The sequence below is a fragment of the Paralichthys olivaceus genome, chromosome 13 (assembly GCF_024713975.1).
Source record: "Paralichthys olivaceus isolate ysfri-2021 chromosome 13, ASM2471397v2, whole genome shotgun sequence".
NCBI lineage: Eukaryota > Metazoa > Chordata > Actinopteri > Pleuronectiformes > Paralichthyidae > Paralichthys > Paralichthys olivaceus.
The window spans coordinates 8,611,999-8,639,816 of NC_091105.1; the positions used below are offsets into that span (position 1 = coordinate 8,611,999).

The 27,818-nt window shown below is 42.4% G+C and overlaps 1 protein-coding gene across 1 annotated transcript; it reads right to left on the reverse strand.

The window, feature by feature from the left end:
• Window positions 1-413: 413 nt before the first annotated feature.
• Window positions 414-27,269, reverse strand: clcn1b (chloride channel, voltage-sensitive 1b). Its single transcript, XM_020092931.2, has 23 exons — window positions 26,738-27,269; window positions 16,410-16,638; window positions 14,885-15,016; window positions 14,677-14,805; window positions 14,373-14,506; window positions 13,901-13,978; window positions 11,352-11,430; window positions 9,861-9,986; window positions 8,587-8,671; window positions 8,095-8,196; window positions 7,460-7,544; window positions 6,470-6,625; window positions 6,283-6,352; window positions 6,080-6,190; window positions 5,033-5,246; window positions 4,814-4,947; window positions 4,121-4,302; window positions 3,947-4,028; window positions 3,767-3,849; window positions 3,415-3,459; window positions 3,180-3,284; window positions 2,217-2,303; window positions 414-1,920 (listed from the first exon to the last, which is right to left on the reverse strand). Exons 1-23 carry the CDS (start codon window positions 26,786-26,788, stop codon window positions 1,453-1,455), a joined length of 2,967 nt encoding a protein of 988 aa, XP_019948490.1. The 5' UTR covers window positions 26,789-27,269; the 3' UTR covers window positions 414-1,452.
• Between the last annotated feature and the right edge of the window lie 549 nt (window positions 27,270-27,818).

A 27,818-nucleotide genomic window follows, 5' to 3' on the forward strand; every position in this document is an offset into this window, starting at 1 on the left:
ACCACTTCTTCAAATGTAAAAACATAAAATGTCTCCTTACTGCACCTGTGGTGTCAGCCAAGTGTTGGCTGCAACGCTGTTTACCCCAGTAACTCAAAGTGTTTGGTGGTGTCAAATACACCCCCCCCAATCAGCATTGTGGTGAGTAGATAATGAGGGAATTTTAATTTTTCTGTGAACTATCCCTTTAACCTCACTATCGGTCTCTTAGTCAGTAAACCGCTGGTCCACACTAAAATATCTCATTAAATTTGGTCCAGATACTTTTGTCCCCCTTGTGGTGAATTTTTATTATTTTGGTGATCTCCTGAGATTTCACATAGCGCCACCATTAGGTCAAAACATTCTTTATGACAGTGGAGGTGAGGGTGTCTCGCCTCATGTACCAGGGAGAAGTGAAACACTAACACATGTGGATTTTAAAGCTTATGAGACTCCAAAACAGTGTGTTTATACACAGAGACAGGATTTTACAACTCTAGAAAGATTTCAGCTGTTTCCTCTATTCATCGCAACAACGGTGAGATGAACAGTAGAGATACAACATCCTTGTTATGAGCTAATCTTTCAGGAATGTGAATTGGCTTTTAACTGCACTGCTCTACTGGGTGACGTTGTAGTCAAGCAACAAGTGCTGCATTTTTTCCACACGGGACTAAAGTCAGTATGAACCAACAAATGATCTATACTGCAACCTGCCACCAGCCTCAGCTAAACTATACATATAAACATGATGTCATCAACACGTTAGAATGCTCACTTTAGCTCAAACCACTCATGTACAGTCTTACAGATTATACTAGCATGGCTATAGCATTTCCTTTAGTCATCATTTTTATTGTAAATGATTAAAATAAACTAGTGGACAAATTCTATATTTATTATCTTTATAAATTACAGTGACTTGAATATTTACCATACAGCAAATATATGATAAATGTAAGTTTTAATTTGAAATTAACTATCAATCAATAAACTTTAAATATGCATGATCTCTTTGACCTCTAGGTCAAATGAATTAAGTCTTCATCAACACATTATTTCATTATCTTACAATTCATTGCTGTCAGTTGATTGTTTCTCGAAGGTAGTTAATGAAATGACCAGACATCGGTACATGTGACGCACAGTAACATTCAACATGTCCAAGATATGGATGGACATTGATCATGATTGATATGTAGGAGTGGACAGTTTGTCCATCTGCAGTTCAAAAGATACAGGAAGACACCTGAGAGTGAAAAAATGAGATTATTGAAAGAGTAGAAAAATATCCCGTACTACAAGTTTCAGGAGCTTTGTGTGCACCAGCCCATCCTGCTCGCTAACAGCTGAATGTCGATGAGGGCTGCAGGTCGGCCCGACTCCTCCACCCAGACGACAGCTCTGCCTCTGGGGAGAAGGAGTGAAATGAGTATAAAGTTGAAGTCTTTTTTCTGAAAGCCAGTCCGCTTATATGGGTTCATCTGACTCCTCGCTCTCTCTCTCCTCCTGCAGGGAGGATAGGGTGAGGACAGGGCTGGTGGGTGACACAGGGGAGGCAGGAGGGGAAGCTGAGGAAGGGGGTGAGGAGATAGAGGGGGATGCCGGCTCCTGGGGACTGTCATCAACTCCCCCTGTGGCTGTAAAGCCCCCACTGGTGCTCCCCATGCTGATCGGGGAGGAGGGAGCAGTATCACTCCCTTCAGCTCCTCTGGAAGATGATGCTTTCCCTCTGAAGTCCTCTTTGGACTCCTTCCTCACCAGCTCCCCCTCATGTCTGCTTCCCTCCCCCCACAGGTCTCTGTCTCGAGTAGGGGAGGAAGGGGTGGACGAGGTAGGCTGGTGCTTCTTGGCTTTCCTGCTGGCGTCTCTGAAGCTCGCGAAAGGGGGACGAAGCCTCACCCCACTACGAGTTGAGCCCTCTATCGCTTTCTGTAACTGTTCGAGGAGAAGAAGTGATTGAAATGTCGACAGAGGCCAAACCATGACGCATGGAAACGCACTGAAGCAACAATGTAGGATTAGTATAGTGAACATCAAGGGAGCTGAGTTGTGAGGGCGGCGAATGAAAAAAAACGCATGAATCAGAGCAGAAAGCATAATGCACTCTGTGACAGAACAAACGGCCCACGATCTGCAATCAGCACAGCTCACTGCCATGCTGCATTGGGGGATCACACCAGGGAAGGTGACACCAAACATGCAGATAAAGCAAAAACATAAAAACCCTTTACCTCTTTCAGTGCCACGACACCCACCAGCTTTCCAATACTGGTGACATAGGCGTGACTGAGACCCAGCAGAGAGAAGAGAGTGTGGGTCTGAGTAATGACAGAGAGAAGGACATAATCCAGTCAGTGTTAAATGTATTGCAGAGTGACACTGCTGTGCTTGCATGGCTGCACCGTTCCCCATAAACAATTTCTCTGGAAGTCAAAGAAGAAATATTTGGCTCGGCTGCGCAGCGTGAGTCACAGCTTCAAATTTAAGATTCAAAGTCTTATGGTTGTATGAACAGAGAACAAGCTGCCACTCTTCAGCTTCTGTCCTCACTGCCACTCATAAGAAAAACAACTTAAAGGATTTACTGTTCCACTGCCGCAGGCTGTGGAATGACAAAACACATATGTTTAAAGGTACCATATTGTAGAAGTAATTTTTTGGTTACAAAGCAGGTATAGATTTTATATAAATAATGTGGAAGTACCAAAGTGTTCAATACACGGAGAAATGCACAAGTTCTTAAGCAGAAACTGTGTCGCCAGGACTTCAGTAACTTTGTGATGTTACAACGGTCAAATCCATCTTTTTTTCATTCAGTATCAGTAGTGTCTTTTTCAGCATCTCCAATGATCTTTTCAGCTTTTGATATTTTTTCTGTTTGTCGTTTACTTAGCTCACCAAAATTATTCGCATCTTATTTGCCAGATGACTCTGCATACTTTTACTGCAGCCCTCTGCTTTGGCATCTCTACAGTCTTGGCAACAGACTGGCTCCATTAAAATTAATTAGAGGACTGTTTTTTTTCTTTTTTTTTGTGCGGCCGAAAGCTCACTGATAACCATAAAAAAAGTATATAAAAAGAGTGCTTCCCAAAATGTAGCATTGTAAATATGAAACTGTAAAGGTGAATAATCACTGGCCGAGCACGTTCTTTGTGTGTGGTGACGCGTCACTCATGTGCAGCTGTGGTCACCTTGTGCAGAGACGTTCTCTCCACCAGCTGAAAAGGGGAGGGATCTATACGTATCTGCTCCATATCGATTGGTTTGTCCAACTCTGCCTCTTCCCAGGCTTTGATCTGCCTCAGCCAATCACAAGAAAGTGAGAAAGAGTCAGGGAGTGTACAGAGTTGCGAGTTATTGATCTGGATGGTTTCATCGTCTCTGTCTTGTTGGCTGTGTGGATGCGGAATCAATAGTGTGCAGTACCTCCTCTGGTGACATGGTGTCCGTCAGTGCGGGGGTCGTGGTGTCCTGAGAAAAGAGGAGGGGAAGACGGATGACAGTCAGTCAGTTGAAACAGCTATACAGATGATGATAAGATGCCCCCTGGTGGTTTTATCGCTCTGCAGAACATGTCAACTCCTCTTTGTTTGTCATGCATGTGATGCTTCCCCCTACATTAGCGTGGGAGGCTCAGGCTGCACATGTTGGACTGATGTCCCTGTGTGAGCTGTCACTGCCAGCAGATCACAGACACACAGCACATCACAGACGCACTCAGCCTTCCAGCGTTCGGGGTCAAAGTGATGAGTATGCGAGGTTGATGTTAGCAGCGTACCTGAGTTTCCATCTGGCCTGACGAAGACGTGGAGGAGAAGAGTCTCTGAAGGGCCCTACTGACAGATGGCAGCTTGCGCTTGTCTGTGGACATGGTATGGCAGCACACGTGTAAGAGGAGAGAGCAAGTGACATTTGATGGGTGAACTTGTCTTTATGTGCAGTAGAAGTTTTGTGTTACCTGAGCCTGTGTAGTCAGTGGAGGCCTCGTGAGGTTTAGGAGATGGGATGGGCCCGTTGCATTCCTCCTGAACTGGAGCAGTCTGAAGGCACAAGAACTGTTTAATGATTTTTTAAAACCAAGAAACGTCCCTCTCACAATCTGCGAGGCTGTTTGACGGTTTGTTTTTAACACCTTGTCCGCGCCCTCCTCTCCACCCTCCTCATCGACGAAGGTGAAGGACTCCCAGCTCACTTTGGAGCCCTGGCCCGGTGAACCCTGACCTCTTTCGAACATTCGCCTATCTGGTGAGAGCCACCAGTCGAAGACAGCCTGGAGCTCTGTCCTCTCGATGGAGCCGAGGAGAATCATGGATTCTGCAAAGGGAAATGTGAGAGGAATAGTTAAGACGTTAGGAGAAGTTATTCGATGTGCATTTTCTGGTTAGATGAGAAAATTAATGTTACTCTCTGTTAAATGTGAAGCTATAACGCCAGCAGGTTGTTAGCTCAGCTTTGCATAAATACCAAAGACCGGGTAACTGCTCGCCTGGTGTGTTCAGTGGTAACAAATCTGCCTATGAGCCCCACGTTGTGGTTTTGTGAGGGTGTGGGACCATTTCTTGGCCTCAAGCAGCGACTTCCTGGAGTCTCTAATATGTTACTGAGCCTTACAGATGCTGGAGAGTTTTATTTTTAACTTTGAACAGAGCCAGGTTTGCAAATAACTATACTTTCTACTATGTAAAATGTTGGTAGGTGAATTATGTCCAACTTTAAAGAGGAAACAAACATGATGGACTTAGATTCTACCTTCATGAAGGTTTATACTTTTACTCTAAGCATCTGTAACATAGAGCAGCCATTATGATGACGTGGGTCATTCTACCTTTCGAGTCGACCAGTGGAATAGTTTTCAGGCTCGAGGTCTCCAGCAGATTGTTTAATTCTCGATACGTGGATTGCGAAGACAAGAACTTCACTCTGCGGACCATGATGTCTTCCACAAAGATGTTATACTTGCTGTGGAGGCAGAGACACTTCAGTCATCATCATTTGTCTGACTCCTCACCTGTAAGGAAAACAAAACGGTCTCTGTAACCTTTACCTGATGTGCCCGAGGGCCAGCTCAGGCAGGTAAGGCAGCTTCTTCACCTGGATGATGGAGTCATAGAGAGATGGCTGCAGACCCTGGGCCACCATGTTGGCGAGAATGACCGCCACCATCATGGGTAAGATGTGGGAGATTTGACCCGTCAGCTCGAAGCAGATTACTGCCGTGGAAACTGTGTGTGTGACGGCTCCTGTCATTGCAGCCGCTCCTGGCAGGAAGCAGAGGGGAGGGCAGTGGTGAGGGTGAAGTATGATTACACTGCGTTATTATAAATTGCTTATTGTATAATCCATGATTCTTCTTGATGAACCAATTTGGGCTCGGAACATTTGAATTATTCAAATGTAATAAAGGAGACATTTTAAAGAGTGTTACCAGTGTTTCCAACAGCCGTGTTTAGACCAAGAGTACAGGGAACTTTTCCCTTTTCCCCCCACAGATTTAAGATTAAGGGTGACTAAACAAATCAGCCTGCTGACACATAAACAACTGACGGCTACAACAAGCTGTTTCACTCCTATTTTTAAATAAACTTTATCATTATGGGCCGCTGTTTCCAGTTCCCTCCCAATATCCTCCTCAGCAAAAATACTCAGGAGGGCCTGGACTTTGTTGTCAGTCCACCTGTTAATTTAAATGTTGGCTGGAGAACTTAACCAATCAAGTACATATACAGCTGCAAGCCTCACCCCAAAGGTTTGGGTGAAGCAGGACCATTTATTGGGAATAGATTTCACTTAATTTTGACCCTGTTGGGGAAACACAAGGAGTTTCTGCAGAGAAAGCTACTGCAGGCAAAACACAGCTTATATGTAGAAAAGGCTATGTCAGCATATTTGCGTGTGGATATTAGGTTTAAAGACCAGGGCAGACAACTAGGACCAGAATAGTGAAGTCGGCTGCCATATTTAAATCTTCAAGAGATGAAACCCTTTCAAAGTCACTCATTCGAAAAATGTTTAATTCTCCTCAAATCTACAGCTTTACAATAAGTCTTTAGAGCTCCGGGGGCCTGAATGCCACTAAGGATACCAGACTGACCAATGACAGCGTAACCTCCCGGTAGGATGCGATAGACTATCCCATCAAACAGGATTCCATTTGGGAATAGAGTGGCCATGATCTCTCCTACGAGGCGACCGAAAGCAGCTCCTTGAGGAGAGAGAGATAAGGCTTGCTGTTAAAGACAAATTGAACTGAAGCTCAGGAGGAGATACTACACTCGCATTACAAAATCCTCTTACCTAATATGAACACTGGCATAAAGGCGCCCGAGGGGATGGGCATCGTGGTGGAAACTGCTGACATCCAGAACTGCAACACAAAAACAGGATCAAGGTGGGAACGAGAACAGTCCCGCAGGTTTCTCATGCTGTCACATGTATTTAAGGGAAATCTCTACAGTGCACAACAAGGGGGGGGGGGGGGTACCTTCATGACGAAGAAGAGGAGGAGGATGACAAAGACGCTGACTCGAGGATGCAGCCACGCAGAGGAGCGGCCCAGGCCGGGCGGAGCAGGATATCCTGAGATTTTGGTCCAGGTGAAATTATCAAACAGGGAGTTGATGCACTCTCTAGGCATCAGCTGCCAGAAGGAACAGACAGACATAGAAAAATATTTGTTTTTCACATGATTCCTCTTAAAAAGCCCTGCAGCTGTGTGCACACAAGCTCCTATTGTTAGAGTAGGATCACAGATTCAAGGGTTAAAGCATCTGGACATTGGATTTAAGATGTCAAAACTTCACTCGACTGAAAGAAGGAAACATTTTGTTACCGGTCAAAGGAACATTTTTAAATATATACAAAAAACGAATTACATTCTTGCTGATGTCATAGTTAAATGCTTTGACAAAACAAATATTTTAAAACTAAGATATAAATAGTTGCATAATGAAAAGCAAATTACAAAACATATATATATTTCTGTATATATTTATACTCCCCCCCGACCCTCAAAGGATAAGGGGTATAGATAATGGATGGATGGATTCTAAGAGGAGTACAACTTTGGATGCATAAATAGCTGTAAGGATTTGAATCTCTTGAGCAACCTCAAGCAGAGATGAGGAGTCGACCACAGAGTTCTGGCAACCTCACTTCTTTCTAAATTTATTCCTCTGCAGATTCTTTTCCATTTCAAACTTGTAATCTTCAGACCCAAACTAAACTGTTATCACATGATTATCAGACTTCACACAGCTCAGCACAACAAGAAGCCTTATATAAAAAAAAAAATTTCACAAATGCAATAATACTCCTCAAGACTTGTAAACAGACTTTGAGGTGCTAATAAAAGTCACCCCATCTAGCCTTTAAAGCATATCATGTAAATACACAATAGATTCTGCTGATCCTTCAATATTAATGAACACACACCAGAAACAAGTCAGAGAGCATGAGATTTATTCTGTCTAACCTCTCCAGCCATGAATTGTCCAAATCCAGGAGGAAACGTCAAGGTGGCAATGATAAGCGTCACTGCACCTGGATAGATCAATCGACTGGGAGCATGCACACACACACACACACACACACACACACACACACACACACACACACACACACACACAAACACACACAAACACACACACACACACACACACACACACACACGCATACATTACACACATTTACAAGGACAATGCATTGGCAGAAACCTGCAACACCACTAAGAAAAGGAGGAATAACAGTAATGAACGTGTGAGTGTGTGTACCAGCACTGATTGTTGGGGCTCTCCCGGTGCTGCTGCTCGCCTCTGTCTAATGGTGGAGACTAATGTTCCCTGACTATTGAGTCTCGGAGGATAAGTGAATCTCTCCATTGAGTGAATAACGGGCTGAAAGGTTGTTAAGGCTCTGCTGCTGCCCGGGCCAGTGTTGTGAGACTGATGAGTTTGGAGAGTGGAGCCGAGATACATTAAGATGAACTGGGTTTGAATGCATCTGCTCCCAGAGTCGCAGAGGTTTAAGAGGCCAGCGCCACACTAATCCACAGCAGCTGTCTCTGTGTGTGTGTGTGTGTGTGTGTGTGTGTGTGTGTGTGTCTCTCACTGTTTGGTGAGGAAGCGTGTGAGCGCTGTCGGTCTCCTCATGAAGAGAACCACCTGTCTGTTCAGGTAGACAAAGAACGCCCCCAAAAAGCCACAAGAAATCCTGACACAAGAAAATAGTTTGTTCAGTCATTGTGCACGAGAACAGTAAGAAAAACTTTACATCCTAACAATAGATATAACTTTAGATAGAAAAAAGTAGAGGGGCACTCACGGTCTAAATGATTTATTTGTCATAAAAGATAGTTGATTCTGCCCCTTAATCTGCGTCAGCACCACAATCAAACACAGGTGAAAACATAACCTCCTTGAAGGATGTGAATATGATGGCTGAAAACACACACACACACACACACACACACACACACACACACACACACACACACACACACACACACACACACACACACACACACACACACACACACAAACACACACACACACACACACAAACACACACACACACACACACACACACACACACTGTCCTCACCCTATTATTGCAAATGCAGGCAGCTCCTGCAGGTCAAAGGGAAAATCCATCCTGAAGTTAGTTTTGAAGAGAGCTGTGATTGTGACTGAGAGACACAGAAAAATAAACGTTACAAATAATCTTTTAACCCCAAAACAAATGTGATTTCAATCACTCTACTTTAAATTCCCTACACGTCTGTGCTCAGACGCTTGAGTTAGAATTTTTATTATTTGCATCTGTTGAAATCAAACAAGGGAAATGGAGGTCCAGGAAAAGGGGGGACATTTATTACATGAATAAAACAACACCCACTGCAATAAATGAAATAATAAAAATAACAATATTATAAAAACAGCATCTGTGGGATTTTAAATCTGCATTAACAGTGAAACAGGCTGTAAACTAATTTGGAGTCGTGTTCATGTCATCCTGATGAATGTAAGTGTTAATGCTGCTCTGTGTTCACCAGCTCGTTGCTTCCTCTGTCTGTGTGCTGTGTGGTGCTGAGCACGTACAGTGGGTTCATTGGCTTTCCTGCTAAAAAAACAGCTGCCTTTTGTGCCTGAAAGCAACATTACGAGAGCAGTGAGAAACAAAACAGTGAAATTCTGCACTGAAAAACGATGCCATCTTGCACATTTGGAACCCCCCATCAGGGGATGGAGCCGTGGTAGCGAGATCCCGCAAAACACATGCTCGACCAATCGCCAGACAGCATAATCTATCAATCATGACGTTTCACTCCATTTCTAATTAAGACCATCTTTATATACAGTCTATAGGTTGGACAAGCTGGTTAAAAAAGAGTGCACTTGTGTATTTCTTTAATAATATAAAGCATGAAATGAGAATGACGATTCCCATCTCTGAATTATCTCCGGTATAAAAGTACATAATTGGACATTTTTAATATAACAATTTGATGTGTGACTGTCGAGAAGATGTAGATTTCACAACTATCTTTCTTGTGGAAGAATGGACGAGCGAATCTGTAAAAATAAGGCATGTAATGTAATGTAATGTCCTTTTGTGGATTGTATCCTGCACATAAAAGCTCAGATATTAACATAAACTGTGAGAAGTCGATGTTTCTGGCCCAAAGAAGAGACAGGATGCAGGGATCAAAAGCTACAAGTGTCTTTACTATGGTGTTGGTGCGTCTCACATATTCTGTAGGCGATGATTTAAAACATTTTATCCTAAGAAGCATATCCAGCTACTTTCCCTAACACGCCAGCTCAACAGAATTTCATGGCTTGTGTGTGTGTTTGTGCATCTGCTCCTCTTCTCACCAGCATCCTTGTTCCAAACAGAGAGCACCCTGAATATGAAGGCGCTGAATGTGGCGGCAAAATATCCCCGCCAGTAATTCCTCACCGCAAAGTAGGTAGACGTGACCTCAATACTGAACAACACCCCTGGTGGTGGGAGAGAGAGAGGGAGAGAGAGGGGAGGAAGGACAGAGGGAGAGGAGGGATTAGAGAGGAGAAATGAGGATGGATAGTGAGAGGAAAAGAGTGGAGGAGAGGAGGGTGAGAGAGGGACAGAAATAGAAAAGGGAGGGGGAGAGAGACAGAAATGAGTTAAATAAGCAGAATGAGACCAAAAACACTAGAAGCTGAGGGTGTAATTATACACAACAGGGGGACCGCAGGGAGTGAACACACACACACACACACACACACACACACACACACACACACATACAGGGGTATAATCAGGATTTGAGGAAATAAAATAAACATCAGAGCCTCAGAAACATTACTGTGAAAAAGATAAACAGATGAACAGAACAAGGATGAAAAACAAACAGTGTCCTTGTAGCCAGCCTCTCATGGTTGATCGAAAATTTGGTTTTTACTCTTTTAACTTGCCCTCAGTCAGTGTATTGAGACATGTTTTTGTGTACCTTTGCACAATAGTTTGAAAAAAACAAACTTTCAAGGTGACTTATTCACATTTTGTGTTTTGTGTGGCAACAGTCCAAAATTGAAATGCTGAAGCCAGAGAATGGAGAATTTTGCTTTATCAACTTGATGAAAATGTTTGCATCAGCTGCCAAGTCTGCAGTCACTCGCAAAAAGCATTGGAAGATGAGCAACATGTCATAAGTAATTTTTTCTTTATTCATTCATAAAACTCTCAAAGCCAAACATGAATTTAGGAGCCAGCTACAAGAATGGATGAGCGCTGAGACGTTGAATGAGCTCCACTGTAATTAACTGAACTTCTGTTGTGTGTGCACACAAAACAAGACGGTAACCAGGGAACTGTGCTATTGAATTATTTTCATACTAGTACAAAATGTAACTTTAAGGACTTCAACCAAAGTTGATTATTGTAAATAACTTAGATTCTACAGGATTTTTAAAACAAATAAAATATGACAAACCTCTAATTGTATTGTAATGTATTTTCACAACTGAATAAGTAACAAAGGTAAACAATAATAATAAAACACTCAAATAAAAAGCTTATTGATTTGTGTCACTTGATAGTTTTTGATAACATTATATTTTAAAAAAATTCAATTTAACAAAATATGGAAAACGTCTCTTTGTTTTTTTCATGACAAAATAAGCAATAATCAAAGACCCAATTAATTAGTTTCAGTTTATTTTTTTTAAACTTTTTTTGGACCATTTAAGAATTTCATGTCAAAGGGACATGATGGTTTGTGATGTGTAATATTTGTGACATTACAGAACAGGATTGATCCAGAACAGGAAGGTGTTTAGTGCAGCAGTTGTGATTGTAAGAGGCCGTGTGCAGATGTACAGTACCTCCTAGTGGAGTGCCGAAACAGCATCCCACCCCCACGGCACAGCCAACAGTCAGTATATCTGTGTAACCATAAGGGTTCTACTGACACAGAAAACAGAGAGGGGGAGGAAAAACAGGGGGAAGTGAAGGGGTGAGAGAGAACGAGGGATGAAAGGTGTGATATGATGAGGGGGTAAAATGATGGCGATGAAGGAGCAAGAGCGCAGACAGGAGAGTTTGAGAAAGAGAGAATAAAAGATCAAGGTGAAGAGGACAGGATGTGGAACCACAGGGGGAGAATTGACAGAAGGGAGGCAAAATGGAATAAAGTGAATAAATAATGCTCACTGAAGTGTTGTAGAAAATAAAGTCACAATGAAGGGAGGGATCACACCAAGAGAATATAAAGGAGAGGATGCACAGGGCGATGAGAGTAATCACACAGAGGAAGCAGACAGGAAACAAACCAATCCTTAGAGAAGGCATCTCAAAACAAAAGTTAAAGGTAGAAGACAAAGTATTTCCATTCATTACTCATGACCTTGGATTATAAAGTTCTTTGTAACTTTTTAGATCAAGTTTATTCAGAGGTTATGTTTTCGTTGCCGTTTGTCTGACTGTGACCAGGATTACGCAAAAACTACTGATCTGATTCAAATTTGTTTGAAGGGTGAAGTATGGGCCAAGGAAGAACTCATCAATTTTTGGAGTGGATTCAAATGAGGGGGAAGTTCCAGGATTTTGTTTTTCACTTTCTTCAACTTAGTGAGATAGGGCATTAGCCTTGTTGGAGCTATGCTCTCTCTGGATGTCCTTCTGGTTGTCTTCCTATTTTAAAGATATTATTGGGCATTTGGCCTTTAATGACAGGACAGTTAAAGCGTGAAATGGGGTGGGGGGGGGGGGGGGGGGTGGGGGGGGTGTTGCCCTAAGTTGCCTGGCTCTGTCAGACCTGACTGACAGATGCTGAAAATCTTGGCCACATCTCAAGGCGACATTCTAAACCTCATGGTGTTTCATAAATTATGTTTACAAGCTAAACCAAACACCATGGGTATCTACCCTTACATTTAGTGTATCACCCACCGAATGGTCTTCTCACTCTCAGCAAGACGGTGAATAAAGCCTCATCTCCACTGGTCAAATAACCCACTTACACCCGCTAGCTTCTGGCTTTTGTCTGCAACGGGAATGAATTCAATCGGCAGTGACAGAAACATCATGTGAACGTGCTAATTCGGTAAGAGTGCCTCAGTTGTCGGTGCGCTCATGACATTGTACACGACGCAGGGACAAAACAGAAAGGCAAAACTCCTCTACTGGCAATGGGCAAAGAGTCAAACGACACAATTAGTGAGTTTAATTTAATTTTGGTTTAAAAGAGGTAAAAGTGTATTTAAGTTCCTATTAAGTCAACAGAACCCTATAATCCAAGGCTCAGGCACTAGTGGGTCAGTCTGTGTGTTTAAACATTCGATCAGTGTTATTCATCACTTGTAATGCAGGCCACTGGTCTGAGGTCAGATTTAATCTCCATGTTTGTGTTGCTGATGTTATTTCAGGAGGACAAAGCTGACCAGAGACCTGCGCCCGAGCAAGTTGATGGAGGCGGGACTTGCCTCCCACGGGGGCGGCGAAACAGGTGGCCACTCCCACGGCACACGCACACACCAACAGGTCCTGGTTATGGGTGCCATTCTGGGTTTAAGGGTCATGGGTGGAAAGGGGCAGGGAGGAGGGGAGAGAGAGGGAGGGAGGAGCATGGTGGGACACAGACGAGCAGGGATGAATGAGAAAGTCAAAAGGGAGGTGGAGATAGAGAGAGCGGGGAAAGAGGGAGACATGGATATGGGAGGTCACTGTTAATACACATGCCAGACATTACCATCACACTATTAATACAGTGAGACACAAACAGACGAGGTGTGAGGGGGAGAGCCAAAACAAAGACACAAGAGATACTGGGAGGGGAGTGCGTGAGACATTTGGGAGTGGACAACAGGCAACGACAGGGTTCCCACTTTCTCTCCAATATTAAATTCAAGGACCTTTCAATGAATCTCAACGACTCAAAATTTTGCACATTTGGCAAACTCAAACGCAGCAGGGGCCTCGTGGGAGTTAAGACCTTTTCAAGTGAAAAGTGTTGATAGAACTGAAAGACGAGGAACGAGGGCATTGTCAAGGGCATCCAGTCATTTTCATAACAGGAGTCTACAGTCTGCAAAGTTTGACCCGATGAGGGAGATAAATGAAAAGTCAGGGGATCAACAAGGTTTATATAATTTAAACTGAGGGAACATGAATGGTTGTACATGGCAACACATCCACAAGTTATTACAGTATTGCAACAGGTCTGGGTCTGGACCAAAGTGGGTGGCGACCTGTATCTGTACCACTGCATGACAAACATCACAATTCAAAACTGATTCGATTCAAATCTGAGCCTGTGGGAACCCTGAGACAAAGTTATGATGGAAAAACTGCATTCCGCATTCATCGGTGCATTAACTGTGGTGAGTGAGGCTCATGGGTACTGTAGCCTCTTTTGGTCAGTGCCTCGGCTTACCTCATAAATTCCAGAGAAGATGGACATGAATCTGCTCAGCACTGCGGCACAGATACTGGCGATGTGCACAAATGGACCCTGGAGGAGATGGGAGATGTTAAACATGTGATGTTATCGACACAGACACCGACTATTGTCTGTAAAGCAAAGAGTCCAAAGTGGGACGTGTTTTTTCGGAACAGATAAATTATACTGCAAATGTGGGATATGACAGTTGCCCTGCGACTGAAACAGGGAGAATGAATGCACTGCTTTATGGAGAGCTTGAATAATTTGCGTCAGTCCTGTGAGAGGAGGGAGAGAGGAAGAAAAAATGACAGGGGATAATTTATCATCCTCCAAGCTTGGAGGAAGGAGAGACAGAGTGATGGGAAAAGAAAAGGATAGAGGAACCAATGATGAGGATGGTGAAACTGGATCAATTGATGGGGATAAGATAGGAGTGAAAATGTGAAAAGGTGGGTTTGTTTACCTCTTTGCCCACCGGCATTCCACTGCCCAGGCCAGCAGTCAGGCCGACGACTTTGGCTACGAAGGCTTTCAGTGTAAGATACTCCTTCAGGACTACACCTCTAAGAATGGTTTTCAGCTCTGGGATACCCGAACCTGAAGGGGAAAGAGTGAGGTTAATCAGACGAGTGCAAAGATGGTGAATGCTGTAGAGGGGTGAAAAGGTTCAAATGCAGCCACTACAGGAAACTTAAACAATAGGAGGTAAGAAAAAGAGCCGGTTGTTTGAGAGGATAAGAGAGGCTGACAGGTGATGGAGAGCTTACCGATGGCCTGTGGGGAAACCAGGTGACAGAAGAGCGAGGCGAACATGACAAGGATCATGGGATACGTAACCCAGGCCAGGTACTGGAGCGCCACGTTGCCCTTAAGCTCCCCGTGCACCCATTTATAGGCTGAAAGAGAGAAATCAAATGGCACAAATAAAAAGAGAACCTGACAGGAGTAAATCCCCATGACCTTGGCCTGTGATACCTTGCAGGCTCTTGGCGCTGGTGTAGTCCATGCTCCAGCTGACCAGAGCCATAGTCAGTCCCAGAAGAACCAGGAAAATCCAGTCCTCCCCCATCTTGGTCACAATGTACCGCCGCACACGAGCCAAACAATCTGGGCCAGCAAGATAAAATTAATGATTCACCTCGAAGACATTTATCACTTGATTTAATTACTGAGAGTTATTTATTGTAACTATGCCTGAGAGGGAATCATTCAGTGTGATTATGGGTGTAGTGATGATGCTCTGGCTCATCCCAGAAGTACCTATAAAGTCAGAGAGTGATGTGAATGTGAATGGACATTTAGGAAATGATGTTCTCTGGACATTTGTGTGAATACGCACAGTGTTTAAATCCGTATGATTTCCAGCATGTAAATATATACAGGTTTAAGTTCTGACTGTACTTGAAGAGGTTGTGTTTAAGCCTCTAGTTTGTTTTCTATTTCAAGCTAAGATTTTTGAAGTGTCTTTAAACGGCAAAATGACTGAAGCGATGTTATTTCAGTAATTTTCTTGTACTTAAAAAAGAGAAGCGGAGTGGAACCCCTGGTGACGAGTAAATTGACGTTGACTCGCACAATCAGTCAAGAACATCTTAAGTAACACAATATAATCAAATCCTTAAATGAAGTTCTACAGTGTCCACGGGGAGGTTGACAAAAGGATTGAATATTCATTAAACAAACACAAAACACCAGCAGTATTTGTAAAAAAATAAATTAAAAAAAAGCAACGAAACTACTCATTCTAAAGAGCAGCTTTTTTACACAGTGTTATATCATTGATTTATTAATGTAGATGATAAATGTAAATTATGTTCAGCACTGCAAACACGTTAAAGTATAAAAGCAGCAATTGAAAGTTCTGCTCTGAAAACTTTCCATACATGTATCAGTGTCTAAAACAAGAGTTCATCCTTTTATTGGACGACAAACATTTTCCTGATGGTTTCAATTACTGCTGAATTTCTAAAGTGAGATTTTACATGCAACATGATGAGCTCATAAAAAAGGATGCACTGCTGTAGTTTGATAAGGCTACTGCATACATGAGGGAGGTAGAGTCAGCACCTGGAATTGGATTTTTATTTTGGATTTTTAACCAGAAGTAATATTTAATATTTTAACATCTCATATTTAAGTCATTCAAGTCATTCATTAATACATTTAAAATCTTTTTTTCAACACAAGAGTCTCTCATGTATGCAGTAGCCTTATCAAACTACAGCAGTGCATCCTTTTTTATGAGCTCATCATGTTGCATGTAAAATCTCACTTTTCAAATTCAGCAGTAACTGAAACCATCAGGAAAATGTTTGTCGTCTAATAAAAGGATGAAACTGTATTGAAAGTAAAGATGTTTGAATGGGATGTATTTCCACCTCTGTTACCTGGTTACCACACAGCAAGCAGCAACTGCAACATGACCATGGAAACCGTAGCTGCACCTTTTCAGACTCAACCTTTTGTGAAGCATCTGACTGTTTAACTCTCTGCTGGTCACCTTGGCATTTGGAGTAGGGACGAGGCTTCTTGGTAGATGAGGCGTGGCTGTGATGTGACTCCAGGTTCACAGGGTGGTGATGATGATGATGATGCCGCCGGCCGTGGCCTTTTCGACCCGAGGCTGTGGCGTTCTCCCCCGCTTGTCTCCTCCATTGTCTCTCTGTCAGCAAACGGGCAGCCTCCCGCCTGGCAAAGTTCCCGAGCTGCTCCCTGTACTCGCCGTACAGCTGCAAACGAGGGGAAACACTGACAATGAACCGTGAAACAAAAAGCCACACAAGTCGAGAAACCACATGTTGGCCGCAGCTCTCGGGATCACAGAGAGCAGAGGAGGGAGAGAAGGGGAAATACCTCTGACAACTGAGACTTGGGTGGAGGATAAAACTAGATCCAGAGTCTTGAGATAATGAGAGAGAGAGATGAGGGGGTGTGCAGGAGGGGTGTAAGAGATACACTGCAACCTGAATACCCTGGCAGATAGAAACGGACAAAACTGGCAAAGAGATCGGAAAATACCCTCCCCTCAGAGATGGCAGGGGCTGGAGAGGAGCCAGAGGATGAGATCCTGGAAGAGCGGACATTCTGCATCTTCCCCTTCCGACTCTGTGTGCGCTTTACACCTACAACCCTAGAGCCACATGCACACACATGGCCAGAAAACCCGATACCCTGTGATCCAGTGTGATGGCTTTGCATTGCGCTCGTAAAAAAAAAAAAAAATATATAGCAGCTATAAAATACTGCGGATCCAGGTGGAGCTGTGATGTGCAACCTAAACCCGGAGATCACATGGATCCCAGCTCACAGAAAGTCGAGATGCTAAATCACACAGAGCTGCCAAACATTTCTGTCTCATGTTCACACAGAGGAGAGCTGACACATCCAACTGTGAGGCCCTCAACAAACTCACTGACTGAAGCTCGACTAAAAGCACATAATCAGGTTCAGCGATAAGTGTATAACAACAATCTGTGTAGAAATGACTACATGACAAGGACAAGTTGGTTAAATCTTTCTTTTGATGAGACTTTCATTAGTTAATAATATACATATAAACTGCTTTACACAACCAGTCCACTATAATAGAGTGTAACAGGGGCCCCCACTTTTAGAACGGCTCTGGTTCAGAGGTAAATTGATTTTCTCCATTGACGTGTCAGAAAATTCTTTTGAAAAGTTTTAACCCTTGAACCGGTCAGACCAGCAATGAGATGAATCATGACCATAAAAATATGTGATTCTGAGACAAAAAAGACTATTTTATTTATATTTTAAAATATATTTTTTCAATGACTTCCACACGCTTCTTTAATTTAAACTTGTTGCAGTGATTTTCACCCCTTTGGATTAAATTAAAATTAAAGCTGAGATGATATCATACAGACTTGTGGCTTCTACAGGAGCAAATAACATTGTTTCACAATCTTGTATCTTGGATGGTTAAAATATTATGGCCAATAATCAAAATCTCTATGGAGAAAATGAATGAGAGTTTAACTTACAGAACCAAGCTGATCCACCGCACAGATAAACCACTACAACCGTCTGACAACGTGACTAATACAGACGTTTATAATTAAAACACAAATACACCACATGTTGGTGGTCATGCAGTTACACTGTTATAGGCTCTTGGAAACTCTTGATGCCTCTAAATTATCTTGCAGGATTTTAAACACCTCCCTGAACACCACGAACCACAAACTGATATTCACAACAGCTTATCAGCACTAAACTAACAACTGTTTGTTGATTACTCTCTTACTTATGCTGCAAAAGCTGCGACAACAGTCGACCGGTGAGAAGCTGAGATCTGCAGACCACACGTCTATTTTACATATTTGGAATCATGCAAAGAGCTGTTTAAATATCACCTCCACAAATCATTCATTTGTTTTGCTGTCTGTATGATGGGGTTTGTTTCTGATAGGACAATGACAAAGAGGAGATTCTATGGAACGTCTCAGAAAAGCGTTTTAAGGCAAAGATGATTTTCCACCAATAGACATAAATGATAAATGGACTGTATTCATACAAAGCTTTTTGAAATCAACTTTTCACGCACACATTCATGTAACGCGCCTATAGGCGGCATTTCTTTTTTCATCACACCATTCATACGCTGCCAGCACAGCCATCAATGGCAAGTAGGAGTTCAGAATCTTGCTCACTGACACTTGGGCCAGGGATCAAACCACTGGCTGGTTAGTGGTCGACCCTCTCTATATCCTGAGTCAATGCCACTCAAGTTAACCAACTTGAACCATCATTTTGTTAAATGAACAAGAGCAAGGGTTGTTTTCAAGAAAGGAATTTCTTGTGGATGCATGAAAATGTGTGAAATGTCCAGGTTTCCATCTCTAATCATATCACTTATATTATTTTTTTGTTAGAGTCACACTGCATCTTTCTGCACAAACAACTCATTAAATCTGCGAATGGAAAAAAACAACTAAAACATTTAAAACAGATGCACTAAAGTAACTTATGAAGATTAAACAAAAAAGCCTGGAGCGTTTGATTAAGTACGACAGCATAAATAAAAAACAAACTCAGAGCAGATGGAGCCTCTGCTCCTCAAGTCTTTACCTGTTTCTCATCAGTTGTCTTCAGCATAATGTGGCAACGTCCCTGCTCTGTCTCCACTGTCCTCCAGTGCAGACAACCTCTACATCACCTCCACCACTGCTCTACACATTAACACCAAAGCACTAATCCATCAACATCATCAAACAGGGGCGGCCACCAGACGCCATTATAACCAGGTACAGCAACAAGAGAAACCTGCTCAGTCTTCACACAGAGAGATCTGTTGTTGTTTCACCTCCAAGGTCAGAGTCAAATAATCTCATATCAAAAACATCTCTTCATGGGATATTTTATCAGACTTGTTTTTGTAGCTGAGAGTAGCTGTTATTTCAGATCACAGGTGTATTGCAAAAGTTGCACATATATTATCATTTGAATGTTATATTACAATCAAATTTTAAATAGAAATATGAAATTGTAATTTTCTGTTGGGCTCTGGAAGAGACAATTCATCGACTTGAATAAAATTATGCCTGGTTAATTAATAATAGAAATGACCCAGATAAACAATATAAACTAAAACCCAGAAATGATTAAATAAAGTCCTCTGAGTTTTCTAAATGGAAATAAATGTGAAAGTCTGGGCTGCAGACAACAATACCAACAATAAATATGAATTTCTATTTTTTGAAGTACACGATGTGCTTGAACAAGGAACAATTTTCAAAATATGTTCAACAGTAAACAAGGAACAACCTAAATGTGCACCTTTATGAATCAGGAATTGTGCATGAATGGAAACAGCTAAATCAAAGATCTAAAACTGGGACAAAGACTGATGGCGTGAGAGAGATCCGGAAAGCTCGGTTCTTTCCCGTCATGCTGACTTTGTTCACGTCTCCATCCCTCAACCTTGTGTTTACTTTTGTGTCACCACGTAACCTTGTGCTGCGTCCATCTGATCCGCACGGGGCCCAGAAATGACATCACTGACCAACATTCACCCAGCTTTCACACGCTTTGAGCATACACGCTGTCGTCTTTTTGCTCTCTGACTGTTCAGTGACCTTCCCACATCAGGTCGTCCACACCCGGGGACAGACAGTATCCCCCCTCTCTCCCGCCTCCACTCACATTAATTTACTCCCAGTAAGTTTCCCTCGGCCTCCCCTGGTGACGCTTGCTGTTTTTCAGCACTTTTCTCTCTCTCTAATCTTTCTAAAACACATAAGGGTAGTCAGGCGTTACAGTACGGCTCTGACACTTGCACCCCTCATTATTAGTTTCTTTGCTTTCACTGTTGTGCTCACTGCAGGCCTCACGGGAAGAAGAAAATGGAAGAACATTAAATCATTCCTCTCTCGGCTTTGTTAGAGATACAGGGCCTGTGTTAGGTTTTTTTTTAGCAAGGCAATACATACTGTAACACACAGAACATGAGAATCAAGATGTGGGAAACACATAAGCAAAAGAAGAAACAGGCTTGTAGAAAAAAGAGAGAGGGGAAGAGAGAGCTTCAGTCATAGTGAGAGCTGCTAATAGATGCAGAGGTTCAAGGGCGCTGTGACATTGAGAGTTAATTAAAAAAAAAATAATAGCACATTCCTGCGTCTCATATGAGAGGAAGTCCGCACTGAATATTCATTCATGTATGTGTGTGTTCTTTAAAATGCATTAGTGAATTTGTCTTTAAAAGTACTGTTTGTATGAATGGATTCTTTGTGCATTTGTGCGTGCCTGTGTGTTGAGGCCTTACAACAATTAAGTCCTGTCCCTTAGTACAAGGTTAATGATAAAATCTGACCCACTCACTGACTGACAGATCAGGAGATAACCCCCACCCCCACCCCCACCCCCATCCCTCTCTCTCACTCACACACACACACACTCTCACACACGCACGCACGCACGCACGCACGCACGCACGTCCATATGCATACACTAATTAACCAGAACATCAACATTACCATGCGTCGTACAAACACTGTTCAAGCTGTCATTTTCTAATTAAGGCACGTCGGCGCAGCCAAGAGAAAAATAAACCAAACTGTAAACTTCCATGTGTTATGCATGAGCCGACTTCACACTGAGTAATCCATGAAGAATCCACCATGGAGGCCTTTTTGAGCCCTCTGACCCTGGTTTACATTTAACTTTAGCTTCGCCACAACATGGAATTTAACATCTGAAGTCAGTAAAAACAAGACACAGTACAAAAGGTGCCGCCTCCTCCCACTCACCATTAATAAGTCCTTGCAAAAACGGTTCCAACTTAAGGCAGAGAATATTTCAATATACAAATGAGTTGACCTTACCAGAAACTGATCTATATTCAGAACTGTCTCAAAAGTGTTGATCCGCTCCCGCATCATGTTAGTTGTTCCTCCTGCAGACTGCTGCTCACTGTGGATTGACTGTAATTTCTCTCCTTTCTTGTCTTTGCCAGAATGTAAGAGACACAGTCTACCTGCTACCTGCATACAGTGGACCTCAGTGACTGACAGGTATGGTCACACACACACACACACACACACACACACACACACACACACACACACACACACACACACACGGAGGGGGAAGCAGTAGAGGTTAATACAGACACTTGAGGCCTGACAATAAATTGTCAGCAGCTCTTAATTCAGCGAGGTGGATTCTCAGTCAGGACGCCGCTCCAGCAGATTCCAGCAGCGGGATCATTAATGATAGCAGGCCTGCAGGACACAAGCTTAAGGAATGAAAATAATACGTGCTAACTGACTAGAGACCATAACCATATTATCATTGAGTCAGACAGGCTGGATAATAGTGTGCTGTACTTTAAATGCCTTCAGCATAGATGACATGATCGACTAAAGCTTGACTTGGCGCTATGACAGCAGTATCAGGGTTTTTTTCCTAACGTTTATTTTCGCTAAAAGGTGAAAGTCAGATGAGAATAATCTTTAAACTTGACTGGAAACTACAGCTAAGAGACATCATCATGAATGAAGAAAAATCCCATTTTAACTCACTAGATCCTGATTTTATTTTTAACATTGAATTATTCTCTGAGAAATCAACAACAATGTTGACAAATACTCACATATCTCACAAAGTCAAATAAATAAATTGTGGCCCTTGATTTGGCCCTTGATTCCCATCAGCACCAAAATGTAATGGGTTCTTTCTTGACTCATACTTGGTGGAAATATGTCAATTATTTTTTGTGTAATCCTGCAGAGTAACATACAAACCCAGACGAAACATCACCTCCTTGGCAGAGGTAATACAAATGCAGCCTGTAAAACAAAGCTGTTCTCTCACAGTAAAGTGGGTCACTCTCTGCGGTTCTGTTGTGACCCAGTAGTTCTCACATGGTTTCTGGGTCTTTAGGGACCAGAGTGCTGCTGGTTTTCATCCCCGTCAGGCAGCTGTTTGCATAAATCTGTGAAAAGCTGCAGGGTTCAGTCAGTCTGTTGGACTGTGGTGATTAATGTCAGTGTGGGCGCAGCAGTGGAGTTGGACACTTTGTAACGAGACGACAACGTTAGCCCTGAATCCTGAGGATTCTCCTGCCAGTAAGAAAAGAACATGATTTCATTTCAGCACCATGTAGAGATATTTAGTGTAAATACGCTTGATAGTGTTTTACCCTGCAATAGTCTGGTATGTCAAGGGAAGGCATTTCCCGGCATTTTACCTGATGCATTCTGGGATATACACTTCTGCCTTTCAAAGGAATATGGGCGGAGAGAAGCAGCTTTCAGATTATTTGCAGTAATTATAAGGAACACCCCCCCCCATCCCATAAAAGCTAAGAAATGTTCAAAACCTGATTCAATTTAACCCAATTATAAATAAACAATTATTATAATAATTATAATTTAAAAAAATAATTAACGGATCTTGATGAAAATAATCTGACATGTTAAGGGGACTGTTATTGTGTGTGTGGATTTGGTGCAGATCCAAATAAAAGATCAGATCTTGTGAATTTAAATGTGCTTTCATAAGGGGACTGTTGAGTCACGTGTTATGTGCCATTCTAGTTATTTACGTTTTCTTTTTTTTATTATTTATTTTATTCAGTTTCAGGTCAGGTTTAAAGTTTACTTGTCATCTCTTTTTCCCTGATACGTTTCACCAATTACAGTAAAAAAGTCTGATATTTATTTTTAAAATAAAATTGGAGAATAATTCATGGATATAAAAATGAGTCATATTTAGGGACCTGGTGTCTATGAGTGTTTGCAATGTGGTGCAGCTCGGATGTATTAAAGGGGATGTTGGGCCTTGGTGGAGGTTTGTGCTTTGGGTGTCATTATTATTTGACTATTACATGTAACACTTGTCAGTTTTTACTAAATCTGATTATTTTGCTAAACTCTTTATTTTTTATATCTTTATTTTTGAGCAGTTTACATCCATTTTTAGTCTATGCAACACTCACGGGTCATTATGAGCTTCAACAACAGTCACCAAACCCATCATGAGCTAAGATGCATGTGGGAAACAAGCTCCCGATTCATGTTCAATTTCTTATTTATTTCTCCACATATCTTCGAGCTCTGTGACACATTTCATATCAGATTTTACTGTGTGACATTTAAAGACACTTGCTTTCCCGAGCCATCTCACCTACGCCTCAACCTTTCACGTTTCTCCCTCACTCTTCCCCCTGAAACTTTCCCTCTCGCCACCCCTTGTCCCCATCCATCCAAACCCCCCCCCACGGGTTGAAACCTTACTCGTGGATAAATTTAGCAGCAGTGTGACCCAATGTTCACTGACACACTTCTCCGCACCTCTCCCTCTCTCATGCCGTTTGTCTATCTCTCGGCCCATCTCTCCCAGGAGGCCAGTTGTATCGACAGATGGGGGGGCAATAACCTCCACACGAAAACAATGACAAGCTATTGACACTATTACAAACTTAACATAGCGTTTCATCCTGTAGCTACTGGTGTAATGGCGAGCGGTTAAATTATTACATTATCGCGGCCTCTGTAATTGAACAGACACATCGAGCGGCTGTGATATCGTATGAAATTTAATGGCTTAATCGTCTACATCCCTGTCATTCCCGTCTGCAAGACATTTGGCAGGTGAACATTATCCCTTTTAGTAGCCTGTACCATCGGAGACTTATGAGATCCATTTCACTGCTGTTGACATTCTCGCAGATTGAGACTCGTCGCACAACCTCATTTTTAACCACATGCATCACACACATTGTAACACACAACCAGGTGTATCGAGGCGAGCACCAACACACAGTGGGGCTGCAGATTGAATACACGAGCAGCTCTCTGTTGTCGTCGCCTCTCCGGAGCGTGTGTCAGCGAGACACGGGTCCACAGAGGGAGCTTCCTCCTTGTTAAGGTCAGAGGTCAACAACAGCTGCGTGACTTGGAAGTAGTTAACACAACTTTACGAACCCAGCGAGCATTAATTTGCAGGTCACAGGGTGTTTAGTTGTCTGGGTCTGAGTCGGGATCAAACTGGCTGAAAAGTTTTTTTTAGCCGTCTCAGTTGAAAACCGTGGCTGTGGATAACGAGTCCATCACTTCTAAGTAGTTTCATCCAAAATCCAACATTGAAGATTGTGGTCAATTGTACAGGTGTAGCTCATAAAGTGGCCACAGAGTTCAGGTAATGATGATGGGGAAAACTGTTTTGAATTCCTAAACACGGCAACAACATCCTTAGACATTGTGCAACATTTCTATGTCCGTAATTACAAGTTCTCAGTTGTCAGAGTTGTCACTCGCTAACAACTGTGCATTAAAAAACATCTAACAAAACAGGGAAAGAAAAGATAGTGTTCAAATTGTGTACGCACTTAATATGAAAATGTACAACTAGTGCAACAACCTTTTAATGCAGGTCAGCTGAACATCCAAAAATTGTCTGAATGAAAGATATATATATGCCATTAATTTCCTGATAATTATTACCAAATCACACTTACACACTTACATTTACAGAACACTATGATGATGATTATTATTATTGTACAAAATAAATTAATCATTACTGTGTTGATTTTTATTTTTACTGCTGCTCATTATATTTGTATCTAATTTCTTTCTATTATTCAAACTTCAGTTTATACTGTCTAATCCTGTTTTATATTAAACCTTGTGTTAACGGCAATTAAAGGACTACAAAAATAAATAATGATGTTTCCAATGTTTATCTTTTCCTGTAATATCTACTAGTTTCTTCTAGAACTACTGCTGATTGTTTATATCTCAGTGTGGAGCAAGTCCTGCCTAAAATGTGAAATATCATTTATTAGATGCAGTTGAAACAACAGTTATCTAAACATCTAATGAAGTACTTACCTTTTTACTAAATTAAACTGTTTAAATGTAAACACTTTACAGGGAATAAGCAGATATCTAATATTTACTTCCACCATCAGACATATGTGAAGATCTTGTCTAAAATCATAAGGCTCTAATTTGCGATCTCATGCACAAAACACACAATCACAGCTTTGACACCTGAGACATTAAGCCTGGAAATAGTGTAATTAATTAAGATTTCTTATTGATATCTGACCAGTGGGCCCCCAAGAGTCTTCAGGACAGGACGGCTGGGAAACAAGGTTTTGATTTCGTCAATTGTCCATCGTCTGAAAGCAGAAGAGGAGCCGGCGCTCTCTCTCACCGCTCCTCCTCCTCACTTTGTCAGTTGTTCAGGCTGCTTTAACATAACAAACTGTGCATCACACACTCCAGCTGCTTCAACCACTGGTGCTCATATATCTGTCATTAGGAATCTTATAATTCATTAACAACACCAATGACAAAAAAGAAAAAAAACTGAATGCAAAGTCAATGCTTGAAAAACATCTGAAAAACAGAAAAAAGAATCTGATGCTGAGATCCATTCGTGTCCAAACGACAGATGTGATTGGACAACAAGAGGATTAAAGAAATGAATAGGTTTGGTGGGGAAAGACCACCACACATCTCATGATGTTCCTGAGAGGAATGACCATCATTCTGGATGAGTATTTGAACAGATGAACTGAAGGATATAGTGACATGACTTCATCTCAACAAGCACATCTAACCTGTCTGCTCAGGTTTCCTGTATATAGGTATTTATATCCACCAACACATGAAAACAGCAATGACTTTACAAGGCTGCAGCCTGAGAAGGCGTACAGATAGAAGGCAGGAAAAAGGGTCATATAGACGCAACATGCTTCAGGATATAATCTAGGGAATGCAAAAAAAAACAACCCACAGTCAATAACAGTCAAATGCAAGAGATCAAATAAAAGCTCAGTGTTTCTATACCAAATAAAAAATAAAATCCCTGTTTACCGCAGGGATGATGTTCCATTTATCGCCTTCACTCTGCATTTTATAACGTGGGAGGTGTGAAACCAGCGGAGACTGTTAACGTGTTTGAGGGCTGTACAAATAGATATGACATAAAGCAGCAAAAATCTTGCTCGAGAAGAAAAGAGAATGGACGAGGAGGAGATAAAGAGCACAGATTCGATAAGGAGGGATCAGAGGGAGTGAATCAGGAGAGAAAAAAAACGCAGCTTGTTGATGAGAAGGGATGCAACAGGTGAAATCACATGAACAGTTGGAAAAGTAAGGAAAGGAGGGGGGTGAAAGAATTAGCGAAAGTAAATACAGAACAGTAAAGGATGGTTAGAGAAGATTAAACGACAGGTGGGGAGATGGAGAGATGAGGGAGAGGCAGGTGAAGGGAGATAAAACGAGGAGACATTTTAAGAGGGGACAGCAAACAGACAGGCAGGTGGAGGAAGATTTGGTAAAGCCCTACCAGGGTCTGTTGGTATCTCAGAGCCTTCCTTTGCGACGCATCTGCAGCCATTGACACGCTGTCACTGATCCAAAAATAACCTTGCTGGACGCCCCAGCATTTCCAATGGCGTTGGCAAAACCATACACACACTCTCTCTCACTTATACCCTGTATACACACTTCAGGCCAGGTCGAATAAACACACCAAGATCTTAAGATCTCTCTCTACACACTCATTCTCCAAAACCCTGGTCACACAGAGGAAATCAAAAAACACAGATGAGGTCCGTCCCAAACGCGCTCTTCTCCAGATGATCCAGAGGCTGCGAGCCATCCAGCTCTGCCGCGGGACTGACGGACACAGGGGCAGAAATCAGACAGGCGGACAAAGCAGAGTAAAGCCGTCTGATGAGGCAGCGAAGGACGCAGTGCTTTCCTTTATTAGAACTGCAGACACCTAATAACACACACACACAACTTGTTGCCCTTAGCAGCACCCTCCCTGCCAGCCGGTCATTAGGTGTGTGTGTGTGTGTTTTCGGGTGGACTGTTCTTGTTTGGACAGGGGTGGCGGGTTGGGGGTTGGAGGGGCACCCCCCATAGGGCTGCCCCTGCAACGTGAGCAGGAAGGTGCACACGACACCTCAATGACAGCTCACACTTAATCAGCCAATGATGCAAGGCAATCCCCATAATATTCACATGCTATGGCAGCCGTGCCTTATGGGAGGAAAAAAAGATTTAATGTGCCCTCCCACAGTCAAACACACGCCACACAAATGCTCAGGACTGTAAAGTGATCTCCTTATTGCTTAACCTCTTTAGCAGGTTCAGATATCCACGGGAGCTTATACAGGATGGGGGCTAAGCGTATATATATGTTGCACATCACTAAAAGCTGAAAAGCTCACAAGCCTTCGCTGTAGACCAGCACTGTTCTGCACCCCCAGAGACCACATCCCACTCAAGACATGTTAATCTAAACATCTCTAACTCGTTGGAGCTCTGGTTCCTCTGCGCTCATGTTGATGAAACAGGCGGCCATTATGAAAACCACAAAGACACAGAGACACACACAGATCCCCCTTAACCCCGCCCCA